We start from the raw sequence: 13566 nt of genomic DNA, 5'->3' as shown, positions 1-13566 counted from the left end.
GCTGATGCATAGGAGCACATGTACCCCAATGTTCATAGCAGCACTGTCAACAATAGCCAAATCATGGGAAGAGCCTAAATGTCCACCACCTGATGAATGGATCAAGATGTGGTGTATATATACAATGGAGTATTACATGGCAATGAGAAAGAATGAAATATGGCCATTTGTAGCACAGTGGATGGACCTCGAGGGTGTCATGCTAAGCGAAATAAGTCAGGCAGAGAAGGACAGAAACCATGTTTGTACTCAAAGGTCTAACAGGAAAACAGGAGAAACCTAATGGAGGACCAGGGGGAGGGGAAGAGGGAAAGAGAGTTGGAGAGAGAGAGGGATGCAAAACTTGAGAGACTAATGAATATTGAAAATGAACTGAGGGTTGAAGGGGAAAGGGGAGGGAGGAGAAAGAGGTGGAGGTGTTGGAGGAGGGCACCTGTGGAGAAGAGCACTGGGTGTTATATGGAAACCAATTTGACAATAAATTATTTAAAAAATAGTAAAATAAATAAGAGGAATGCTACCAATGGTAGTGGAGGGGAAGAAATGGTAATGGAGCAGGTCAGCCTCTCCTGAACTCTTGGAGAGTTGATTTTTTTGTTTAAGTTCTGTGTATTACTCAACCATGCATTCTGTGTTTGGCACATAGAATCAAATTTCTCCAAAGACCATTTTCCCTTCTTCAGAGAAAAGATCTGTAATACTTTAAGATTTAAGAGACTATAAAATTCCTACTACCAAAGACTTCATAATAAAATGATAATATATTTTGATGAACTTTTTGCTATTATTACAATATTACTCTAAAGGAAACTATGTAAAACTTAAACCATTTCCAGAAAGGAAATGTTTGCATACCAAAGTTAATACAATTTTGAAAACAGAAAAATATAATTAGAATAATTATATAAGAAATCAAATTTCTTTAGTCTCCTAGAGCACCTAACAATTTATTGGGTTAACTTTATTTTCATATGTCACAAAATGATTCAATTCTGTCATCAGTTCTACATAGCCACTTAACAGTCAGGTGCTCATAGAGCCAAACCTTCAAATATTCTGATACTAGGCAATATGAAATTTAAAACTGTTTTAATTCTCTTCATACTGCCTGGATTTATTTTTATTATTCTTTTATCCATGAATTTTAAGTTTACCCAATTACTTTTTTATTTTTGATATTAACAAAGTAAAGGAAGTAAACTTCAGAAGTTTCAGAGAGGTAAGAATAGATCATAGACACAGAATACTCAAGACAAGGTCTAAATATTATTTCTACCAACAGCAACAACTGGGTGCCATCTTAATTGTCTTTTCAGTACTTAATATTTCATATGCAAAAAAGGTTAAAAACAAGTGCTCTTAAATTTATAGTGTAGCAGGCTGCTTACTCCATAAATGAATCTCTGGTTAAACTGCTGCATTGCTCCTTGAAGCTGGCTACGTTGGAGCTGCCACTGTTCATAGTTCCGGACGGACTCCAGTGTTGGCCTCTGCCATGTTGTTGTTCTTGTGAAATGGTCAACATAATAAATACGTCCCATGTTGTCAACCCGCCGTTCCCACCTAAATCAGGAAAAAAACAACCTAGTTCAATAATTATTTGTGATACAGATGTGAACTGAATAGAACTTCATCTTGGCCTTGTTGCAGGTCTGGTAAGATTTTACCTTAAACTATATTTCATTTACCTGAACTCTTTCTAAAAATGTCTTTCTTAAAAGTTCTTAATATGTATCAGTCAGGTTTTAAAAACACAATGTATAGTCAGTGAATATTTCTCAAATGGTAATGAAGAGACAAGTTCTCATTTTCTTTTCAATGTTCTTCTGACTGTTGAAATTCTAATAGGGACACAATTGTATATACAGCTTTTCACAAATCTCAAAAAACACTTTTTCTACAAGATTACAACTATCGATCATTTCAAATGGGTGCATAATATTAAGTAAACATTATTCTAAAAACTTGTTGATTTCTACTTTGTTATTTATGGTTGTTTCTAATATTCTCATATTATAAAAAGTAAAATAATAAATACCTTTAATACATCAAATTTTTGTTTCTTCGCATTACTTCTTAGGATAAACTTCCCAGAGAAGATTACTAAGGATATGTGCATTACTGTAGTTATAGATACTTTCTATAAGAGATGTAACTAATTTACATACCACTCCCAATGTGGTAAAGTTCCTCTACAATCTCACCAATACTGGATATCATCTGCTAATTTAACAAGTGAAACAATACCTTTCAGGTGTGTTTTGGAACTCACTAGCAAGATTAAATATTTCTCCAAGTTTGCTACTGACTTCCCTTGAATACAAATATTTTCTTCCATTTTCTATAATGTAAATGGTAAATGCTTAACATACTGTGTTAATATATCCTTTAATTACCCCAACTATTCTGCAATGATTTCATGATTCTATATTAAAGTTTTTATATAAAATAGACTTTATCTTCATATATATGAATAATATATTTATTATTCCGTTAAATAATTATTCTTGATGAAAAACTAATTCTAAAACCCTGTGGTTTCAACAAAGTAAAGTTCAGAAATAAAAACTTGGAAATAACAAGACCCATGGAATCTTGAGGTCAGAAATGAATGAAAATAAATCATTTTTCATGCTCAATCAATTCTCTCTAGTCTTTCTAGTTTGCACCTCACAACACAAAGTGGATACAGCAAAGACTGAAAGAGGAAAAGTAGGAATATAAGGAAGATTTTGTACAGATATATCCATAGTTCTAAAGAAATACTTTTCTTCTTCTTTAATTCAGATACTTACCCAGGAGGTAGAGGTTCTGGTCTATCCCATGTTGTTCTCTTTTCAATATGATCTACGTAGTAAACTCGCCCATGCTGGTCCACTCTCTGCTCCCAACTTAAACAAAAAAGGTAAATGGCTGCTATGGCACTTGTCTTTGCTTTTTTTCTCTTATATGACCATATTACAGAAATGAGACAAATATGTCAATATATAAAGAAGATACCAAAAGAATTTAGGAATAAAGTCAAGAAATGGTATCCTGAGGATGACAGAATAAATAAGATATATTCTGCAGAAGAATCTGCTCAAGAGATGCCTTGTATTTCTGAAGAGGTCTGAGATAGATGCACTCTGGAGATAAAGGCTATCTTAATCTGATCACGGCATATGCAAGACTTGGTGCTTGCATATGCTTGTAATTAATGTTACAAAATCTGAAGAAAGACTGAGCGGCTAACTGAAGAGCAAAGCATCATCTGCTTCCAGAAGAACTGAAATCAAAGACTCAGACTTTATCAGATGTGTCTCTGCATAGTCTAACAGACAAAGTTAATCTGGGTATTCTAGTTTCCTTGGTATGTTAATCCCCAAAGTGAGAAAGATAGGAATAAGCCACCACTACTTAGAAGTACCAATCAATTTAGGAGCGCCTGGGTGGCTCAGTTGGTTAAGTGTCCAACTCTTGGTTTAGGCTGACAGCACAGAGCCTGCTTGGGATTCTCTTTCTCCCTCTCTCTCTGCCCCTCTCCTGCTTGAGTGCAAATGCTCAAAATAAATAAACAAACTTAAAAGAAAAATAAAAAGAAGCTCACTTTGGAGAGTACCAGTTTCTGTTTGCTAATCCCTTGCACAACAACTTTCTAATTTGGCTTCCCATGTAGGTTTTGCAAAAGAAAAATGGCCCAACTATGCAGAAAAATAGTATCTGTTTAGCAATTAAAATTTTCATAAGGGTTTATTTATCAGCCAATTAATTTTAATGAGATTCCAAGCTCTAAATTAATTTGAATGCCATAATATATATGTATATGTAAACGATTAGAGTATTATTAACTTTTAAAACAATTCGTGGAGATTAAAATGGGGTTATGAGTACTAATTTTATCAATTTTCTTATTATTGCTTTGCTGTAACTTTATGATGGAAAAAATATATTGCAAGAAGTGGGGGGGGGTCTCTCCCCCTCAAAGAGAAAGTAATCTGAATTAGGTGACTATTTTATTACTTGGCACTGATTAACTTCCTATGGTTCATAGTCCTTCAATAAAATAATAAAAATAAAAAACTATGCCCTGGAAATGAGGAGGAGGATGACGGCTAATTTGGTGAGGTTTTTTTTGTTCAGCCTGACTCTAGCACAGCCCCGCACCCACCAAAATCAGTTACCACTAAGTGAAGATGAGTTGTTTTTTTTTTTTAATTTATTTTTGAGAGAGGGAGAGACAGAGAGACAGAGTGTGAGTGAGGGAGGGTCAGAGAGAGGGAGAGAGACACAGAATCAGAAGCAGCCTCCAGAATCTGAGCTGTCAGCACAGAGCCTCACGCGGGGCTCAAACCCATGAACCATGAGATCATGACCTGAGCTGGAGTGGGCAGCTTAACCTACTGAGCCACCTAGGCCCCCCCCAAAGACGGTTTTTTAAAGAATGTAGTTCAGCATTATGTTCCTTATTAATAAGTATATGCAGAATCCTAAAGCAAACAAAATGTTAACAAAAAACACTTACCCAGGTGGTAGGGGAGCTTGAGGTACAGGATTTAATGGCCTAGGGCCTGAACCTCCAGATATAGTAAGAGGAATTATTAATCCAGATGTTGCTCCTTCAGATGTATTTGAATTCATATTTGTTGGCGGCAGAGAGCCCGAACTGGATCCATCACTTTCAGAAGTGGCAGATGGCGAACCATTGACAGATGCTATAAAAGATTTGTCGAAAACAACAATCTTTTATTTTCAGAACTCTAAATTCAAGACAGAATTTTAACATAAAATAATTAAAAGGTAGATGATACAGAAAATTTAAGATGTGAATATGCAGGTAAAAGTAATTTAAATAAAATAAACTTTTTGAAATAACTTTTTGGGCTCTATCTACTCTGTGTCTCTTTACTAATTATGAATGAAGCACATGCAAATTCTGATTTCCTGATGCCACAACAAATAAAAACTTTTAGTATAGGAAAGCATTAGTATCCCCTGTTGTTTTAAGTTCATTTAGTAATTTTTCAGTTCCTTAACATTGTCTTTTATATGAAACCCTACAAAGACTTATTTTTGAGGTTAGTTAAAATATGAAGATCTGACTGTTAAGCAATAGCATTGTACATAGTACATCTTCAAGAAATACTTGACAAAACAATTTCTGGGAGAAATCACCAATATTTTGACAAAGTGGTATTATGATCTTAAAGACTGGGAATATGTGATTATTACAAATTTTACCAAAAAAGGGGAAGATGCATAATTAAAACAAAATTGCTTAATAAAATGATTTTTAGGGGTTCTTAGGTGACTCAGTCAGTTGAGCGTCCGACCTCAGCTCAGGTCATGATCTCACAGTTCGTGAGTTCGAGTCTTACATTGGGCTCTGTGCTGACAACTCAGATCCTAGAGCCTGCTTCTGATTCTGTGTGTGTGTGTGTGTGTGTGTGTGTGTGTGTGTGTGTGTGTCTTAAAAATAAATATTAAAAAAATAAAATGATTTATAGACCACTAATTTACTTTTTAATAATACTTGGTTTAACTTTTTTACATTCCCTGTCCAGATACTAGCAGAGGGAAATAATAAATGATTAAAAATTCTATTCTGGCTAATCAGGGAAAATGGATATTCTACCTATAGCTGTTAACATTTTTACTACATGAAATACATTCATCTGTTGTAAAATTTTCTCAAAAATCTGAATATCATTTAGCATTGTTGGGTTACTCACCATTTACTAATTATCTTTTTAAAGGATATACTGAGACTAAGCAACAAGATCCTTGACAATATGACATGCTAATGTCCACACTGTTTCAAACCCTGCTGAATAATGCACATGACATAGGGTTCCCATTTTATTTCTCATTCTCAATAAAGCACTTGCCTCAATAGGTTTTCCCTGGAGGAAAAACTTATGGAAAAGGCACGCTTTTGTCTACCTATATACAGAAAGACCATTCTTGGCCAAAATATAAAATATAAAAAAAAACCACTAGAAAACCAACCTGAGTCTCCTGACACTTACCTTAGGATCAATTCCCAAACAGAATATTATTTTGACAATCATAGTACTGAGTTATATCCCCAGTGTCTGGCTGGCATACATGGAATACACACCTGGTCTACGTGGGGTAGGTGGAGGTGGTCGTGAAGGTCTTGGAGGCCTAGAAGGTTTAATACCACCATTTGAGAGTGATGGAGAATTATTCCCATTGACCTTCCTATTTTCACCAGCCCCTGAATCCTCAGGTTCATCTGATCCATTTGGATTTGTTCTGGGTAAGAAATGGGGACACGGAAGGGAAAATGAATGTTCACTGAATTTAATAAAAAACAAGAAGACCAAAGCTTAAAATTTCTGGCCAGCCTTATCAAATACATGAATAGCCCTTGGTTAGAGTATTATATACAATCCTCAGAGCCAACCCAGCAGCAATAGAATGAGGGGTTGCCTAAGGGCAACAGAAACATTTGGGACCCTTCAAAACTAGTAGGTATGCTGGTTCAGATTTCAGATAAGTCGTTGGAGACCCTGTACAAGCAAGAACAAAGTCAAATTCTCAAAATTCTAATGCCTTAGAAAGGACATTATTTTATTTCAAGGACAGATAATGTCACCATCATGATCCTGGTTTCCAGTGGCTCTTAACATTCTTCATTTTCGGGTAGGGTTGACTGTTTTATGGCAGAAGAAAGAAGTACACTTATTTTCCAGAGACAAGGTACTTTCTCACCATCCCATAAAATGGTATACAAAATGTTGAAAATAAGTGATCTAGAGCAGAGGTACCCACAGACCTTTTTTAAAAGGGAAGTGTCATTTCTTCAAAGCAAAGACATCAATTGAAGGAAAGAAAAGAGAGGGGAGGACAGGAACGGGAAACATCAGATTGAAAGTTATTACCACTCTCAGCTAAATATACTTGATTCCTTTTCCCAGGGGGACCTAGTCATGAATTACACAGCAGAATGTGAGTTTAGCCAGGTTGAAGATGCCTTAGCTAAGGCTCTGCTATCTACTATATGGTAAGTAGCAAATTCCTATGCAGTAGTAATACTACAGTACTAATTGTTCAGAATAAGCCTGAATAAAGTAAAATCTATCAATTCCAGAAATTAATATCAAAAGCAATGACCATGTATTAAACCATTTTCAAATTATGCTCCCCTAAAGTTCTTTAGAGCTTTTCCACTAAAAGTATAGTCTTTAGAACAGAAGCAAACACATAGAAGCAACACATAGGAGGTTTATTTAAAAAGCACAATCTTGAGGTACCTGGGTGGCTCAGTCAGTTAAGTGTCTGACTTCGGCTCAGGTCGTGATCTTGTGGTTCATGAGTTTGAGCCCTGCCTCAGGCTCTGTGGTGACAGCTCAGAGTCTGGAGCCTGCTTCAGATTCTGTGTCTCCCTCTCTTTGTGCACTGCGCCCCCCCACTCCAACCTGCCACTCATGCTCTGTCTCTTTTTCTCAAGAATAAACATTTAAAGAAAAATTTTTTAAATATTGTCAAACATGACTGATCTGTTCTCCCATCAGCTGGATATGAAAATATCCATTTCACCATCAAGTATTTAAACATTTTGAAGTCTTTGCCTATTTGGTAAATAAAAATGTTAATGTTCAACAATATTTGATTTATAAGCCATTGAAGTTCCTTCTTCCATGAATTGTATAAAATCTTTTGTACATTTTTCTGTTGTAAGAGAATAGTTCTCATTATTTGTAAGATCCTTTACAATCTGAGGACGTCAATTTATCATTTTTCATACTGGTTAAATTTCTGCTTTTAATTCTGTATTTTAAAATACCCAGAAGAACTAGCTGGGGTTGACAAGAGAGGAGAATCCCTTTCTGCAGAGATTTTAAAAAAAGTCAAAGCTAGTCATGATGAAATAAAAAATGCTATAACTGAGCTGCAATCTCAAATGGATGCCATGGCAGCAAGGATGGATTAAGTAGAGCAGTGAATCAGTGATATAGAGGACAAACTTATGGAGAATAATGACACAGAAAAAAAGAGGGAGACTAAGGCAAAAGAGCGTGATATAACAATCAGAGAACGTAGTGACTCATTAAAAAGGAGTATCAAAATCAGAGGGGTCCCAGAAAATTAAGTGAGAGCAAAAGGGGTAGACAGTTTATGTGAGCAAATCATAGCAGAAAACATTTCTAACCTGGCGAAAGACACAGACATCAAAATCCAGAAGGCACAGAGAACTCCATTAGATTAAAAAAAAAGCCAACTATCAACAAGACATATTATAATCAAATTCACAAAATACTCAGGCAAGGAAAGAATCATGAAAGCAGCAAGGGAAAAATAGTCTTTAACCTATAAGAGAAGATAGATCAAGTCCACAGCAGACCTATCCACAGAAACTTGGCAGGCCAGAAAGGAGTGGCAAGATATATTCAACATGCTGAATTCAAAAAATATGCAGCCAAGAATTCTTTATCCAGCAAGACTGTCATTCAAAACAGGAGAGATAAAAAGTTTCCCAGAGAAACAAAAACTAAAGGAGATAGTGACCACTAAACCAGCCCTGCAAGAAATTTTACGGGGGACTCTCTGAGGGGAGTAAAGATGGGAGGGGGAAAAAAAAAAAACCCCACCAAAAAGACCAAAAGCAACAAAGACTAGAAAGGACCAGAGAACACCATTCAGAAACTCCAACTCTACAGGCAACATAATGGCAAAAAATTCATACCTCTCAGTACTCACTCTAAACATCAATAGACTAAATGCTCCAATCATAAGACATAAGGGAGAGGAGGAGCCAAGATGGCGGAGAGGAAGGGAGCTCTGTAAACGTCGTCTGCCCCATCTATCGAACTGAGAAGGACATTAATCTCATCTGCAAGAGCGGAAGGAGAAAATACGGAATCCAGAAAAAAGACAACCTCAAAGATATCTGAGTGAGTGAGTGCGAACTGGGGAGATTGGAAAACAGGCCAGCCTGAGATGGACAGGGGAGGAGGGAGCCCCAGCCCAACACGGGGCAAACGCAAGCGGAGCCCGAGAGACAAAGGGAAGCGACAGAGAGACTGAACGCGCTCATAGTACTGTCTCTGAGGAAGAGGAAAGAGCGCATAACCGCGATTGGAGAGAGAAACTCACTCCATAGATAACTGCTGGGTAGCCCGAATCCCGAATCCAGGTGGTGCAAGGGAAAGAACAGCTTCCAGCCCTGTGCCATCTTGGCGGGGAGTCAGCGACCAAGGCAGTGGCAGCGCCAGGGGCGCTCAATTCGACCTCGGTTTTGGGAGTGGGAGCACGCACCTCATTTCCATGGCGCATCTCACCCCCAGCATTGGTCGCGTGAATCCCGAATCCCAGGTGCCAACAGGGAAAAAACAGCCCCCACACCTACACGATCCTGGCAGGGAGTTGGCAGTCGTGGAGGCCTGGGCGCATGCTCAGGCTGCAGGAGCTTCCAGCTCATTTCTGGCAGCGCATGGCGCCTGGGGCAACAGCTGCAGGAAGCCAAGAGAAACTCATTCCTCCCACAATGCAGATCTCGAAACCGACTGGGAGTTGGGAGTCCGCAGTTGTGTCTGTGAAGGCACGCACTTCACCTCCTGCTGCACATCTCCCTCAGGCGGCACACCTCACCTCAGGCAGGGGCAGCCGAAATCCCTGCCTGAGCCAAGACAAACTGAATCCTCCCCCTAAGAAGCCAGCCACCAAAGCAAATACATCTCATCTGTGGTAGCATAAACATGCACGGACTGGAACGTTGAACCGAGGTGGGCCTGGGAAATACAACTCAGCTCAACAGCGGCACAAGGAGATCGGACTCATTAGAGTGGCCTACAGTACTTAGTTCCAGCTGAGCTTGCCGAGCGCCTCCGAGACCTACCACACCAAACCACGCCCACCCACAAGGGGGAGCTGCTGATTTTTTTCCCCCTTATATATTTTTCTTTTTCTTTTTTTCATACTTCTGTACTTATTTTTTTATTACTATCACCTTTTTGTTTACTTGAATTTGGAAAAATTTCCCTCCTTATTTTCCTTTCTCCTTTTTTTTCTTTTTACCTTCTTGCAATCCAGATATATTCTCCTGTATCTCATCCATACCTCTCCCCTCAACTGGTCATACACTTTTAGACTGTCCACTGTCGTTTGTTGTCTCTGACTCCATTTTTTTCCCCCTTCTTCTCTACTTTTCGTCTCTTTCCGTTTTCTTTCTTTTCTTTCCCCCTTTTAATTTGTTTGTTTGTTTGATTTGTCTGTGCAATTGTGTGCTTCTGTTCCCTCTGTGTTTGTCTATTTCCTTCTTAGGGCTACACCAAGAAACAAGCCAAAGTGTGCATGACGGCGAGTCCCAAATATTGCTGAGTAGGAAAATAAAATATTCAAGGGCACAACAAGAGAAACTGAGATACACCATTAAAAGAATATTTCCTGAAACGACAGGCCCTGCACAGTCAATAAGCCTCCTTTAACAGAGAAATATTAAAAGGTGCACAGTGCACAACGAGCTTTCTAAAGATGAGAAGAGACAGAAAACTAGCAAAAATGACAAAACGAAGGAACTCACACCTGAAGAAACTCCAGGAGGAAATCGCAGCCACAGAACTACTCAGGTAGATCTAGACAACATACCTGATCAAGAATTTTAAAAACTTGTCATTAAACTAATCGCTGGGGTTGAGAAAAGCATCAAAGAATCAACTGAGAAAATGACTAGGAACTTTGAAAATAGGTGTGATGAGTTAAAAAAGGCTATAAATGAGGTGAATACCAAAATAGAGGCAGCCACCTCAAGGATTGACGAGGCAGAGAGAAGAATATGTGAATTAGAAGATATAGTTACAGCAAAAGAGGAAGCTGAAAAAGAGAGAAAAAAAATTGATCCAGGAGCAGGAAAGGATAATTCGAGACCTGAGTGATACAATCAAACGGAACAGCATCCGTATCATAGGAATTTCTGAAGAGGAAGACAGAGAGAAAGGTCCTGAAGGGATACTAGACCAAATTATAACTGAGAATTTCCCAAATCTGGGAAAAGAAATAGACATTCAAATTCAAGAGGCATAAAGAGCCCCCTTAAGACGTAATTTGAATCAACCTTCGGCACAATATATCACAGTGAAACTGACAAAATATAAAGAAAAAGAGAGAATTCTGAAAGCATATAGGGATAAAAGGGCCCTCATGTACAAAGGGAACCCACCAGAGTAGTTATAGACCTATCTAATGAAACTTGGCAGGCTAAGAAGGAATGACAGAAAATCTTCAATGTGATGAACAGAAAAAACATGCAGCCAAGAATCCTTTATCCAGCAAATCTGTCATTCAAAATAGGAGAGATAAACGTATTCCCAAATAAACAAAAACTGAGAGAATTCATGACCACCAAACCAGCCATACAAGAAATCCTAAGAGGGACTCTATGAGGGAAATGTTGCAAAGAATACACAGTGCCAGAGACACCACTATAAACATGAATTCTACGGAGAACACAATGACTCTAAACCATCATTTTTGAATAATAACACTGAATGTAAATGGACGGAATGCTCCAACCAAATGACACAGGGTAACAGAATGGTTAAAAAAACAAAATCCATCTATTTGCTGTCTACAAGAAACTCATTTTTGACTTGAAGATACGTTCAGGTTGAAAGTAAGGGGATGGAGAAATATCTATCATGAGAATGAAAGCCAAAAGAAACTCGGAGTAGCCATACTAATACCAGACAAACTGGACTTTAAAGTAAAGGCAGTAACAAGAGATGAAGAAGGACATTATATAATAATTACAGGGCCTCTCCATCAGGAAGAGCAACAAGTATAAATATCTATGTGCCAAATTCAGGAGCGCCCAAATACATAAAACAATTAACCACAGACAGAAACAATCTTATTGATAAGAATGTGCTAATTGCAGGGGACTTTAATACTCCACTGACAGCCAGACAGAAAATCACTACAGAAGCAATGGACCTGAATGACACATTGGAACAGATGGAATTGATAGATATATTTAGAACTCTGCATCCTGAAATTAGGAAATTCACCTTCTTCTCGAGTGCACATGGCATATTCTCCAAGATAGATCACATACTGGGACATAAAGCAGCCCTCCATAAGTATAAACAAATAGAGATCATACCATGCACACTTTCAGATCACAATGCTATGAAACTTGAAATTAACCACAGGAACAAGTCTGGAAAACCTCTAAAAATGTGGAGGTTAAAAACCACCCTACTAAAGGATGATTGGGTAAATTAGGCAATTAGAGAAAAAATTAAAAAATATATGGAAACCAACAAAAATGAAAATACATCAATCCAAAATCTCTGGGACGCAGCAAAGGCAGTCCTAAGAGGAAAGTATATTGCAATCCAGGCCAATCTCAACAAACCTGAAAAAGCGGAAATTAAAAATTTAACAGAGCACCTACTGGAACTAGAAGGGAAGCAGCAAGAGCACCCCAAACCCAGCAGGAGAAAAGAAATAATAAAGATCAGGGCAGAAACAAACAATATAGAATCCAAAAGAACAGTCGAGCAGATCAATGAAACCAAGAGTTGGTTCTATGAAAAAATAAACAAAATCGATAAACCTCTAGCCAGGCTCCTCAGAAAGAAAAGAGAGAACACCCAGATAAACAAAATCATGAATGAAAAAGGATCTATTACAACCAATCCCTTAGAAATACAAGCAATCATCACAGATTACTATGAAATATTATATGCCAACAAACTGGGCAACACAGAAGAAATGGACAAATTCCTAAATGCGAATGCACTGCCAAAGTTCAAATGGGAAGAGACAGAAAGCATGAATAGACCTATAACCAGTGAAGAAATTGAATCTGTTATCAAAAATCTCCCAACGAATAAGAGCCCTGGCCCAGATGGCTTCCCAGGGGAATTCTACCAGACATTTAAAGCAGAGCTAATACCCATTCTTCTCAAACTATCCCAAAAAATATTAATAGAAGGAAAACTTCCAAACTTACTCTACCAAGCAAGTATCACCTTGATACCCAAACCAGAGACCCAGCAAAAAAAGAGAACTACAGACCAATATCCTTAATGAAAACAGATGCAAAAATACTCAACAAGATACTAGCAAATCAAATTCAACAGCATATAAAAAGAATTATCCATCATGATCAAGTGGGATTCCTTCCTGGGTTACACGGCAGGTTAAATATTCGCAAATCCATCAATGTGATCCATCACATTAACAAAAGGATAAAAACCATATGATCCTGTCAATAGATGCAGAAAAAGCATTTGACAAAATACAGCACCCTTTCCTAATAAAAACCCTTGAAAAAGTGAGAATAGAAGGAACTTACCTAAACATTATAAAAGCCCTTTGTGAAAAGCCCAAGCTAATATCATCCTCAATGGGGAAAAACTGAGAGCTTTCCCCATGAGATCAGGAACACGACAGGGGTGTCCACTCTCACCACTGCTGTTTACCATAATGCTTTAGGTCCTAGCATCAGCAATCAGACAACAAAAGGAAATAAAAGGCATCAGAATTGGCAAAGAAGAAGTCAAACTTTCACTTTTTGAGATGGCATGATACTCTACATGGAAAACCCAATCGACT

General features: G+C 37.8%; 1 protein-coding gene and 1 long non-coding RNA gene across 6 annotated transcripts in view; one reads left to right on the top strand and one right to left on the bottom strand.

Annotated features, from left to right (window-relative positions):
* Positions 1 to 13566, bottom strand: part of ITCH (itchy E3 ubiquitin protein ligase) — a 154628-nt gene that overhangs the window by 48123 nt on the left and 92939 nt on the right. For all 5 annotated transcript variants that reach the window (XR_003901319.1, XM_029918440.1, XM_029918442.1 and 2 more), the window contains 4 exons: positions 6101 to 6258; positions 4505 to 4694; positions 2796 to 2891; positions 1389 to 1563 (listed from right to left, as the gene is read on the bottom strand). Coding sequence is in view for 4 of the 5 variants with exons in the window: in XM_029918440.1 (XP_029774300.1) it covers positions 1389 to 1563; positions 2796 to 2891; positions 4505 to 4694; positions 6101 to 6258 (619 nt within the window). In the remaining variant the exon portion in view is untranslated. The remainder of the gene's footprint in view (positions 1 to 1388; positions 1564 to 2795; positions 2892 to 4504; positions 4695 to 6100; positions 6259 to 13566) is intronic.
* LOC115274917 overlaps positions 6955 to 13566 on the top strand; it is a 71649-nt gene continuing 65037 nt past the window's right edge. Inside the window, exon 1 of the long non-coding RNA XR_003901320.1 lies at positions 6955 to 7009. This is a non-coding gene — a long non-coding RNA (uncharacterized LOC115274917). The remainder of the gene's footprint in view (positions 7010 to 13566) is intronic.

This window comes from Suricata suricatta, chromosome 12 (genome assembly GCF_006229205.1).
Source record: "Suricata suricatta isolate VVHF042 chromosome 12, meerkat_22Aug2017_6uvM2_HiC, whole genome shotgun sequence".
NCBI classification, from domain to species: domain Eukaryota; kingdom Metazoa; phylum Chordata; class Mammalia; order Carnivora; family Herpestidae; genus Suricata; species Suricata suricatta.
This window is presented reverse-complemented; position numbering and strand designations above follow the sequence as displayed.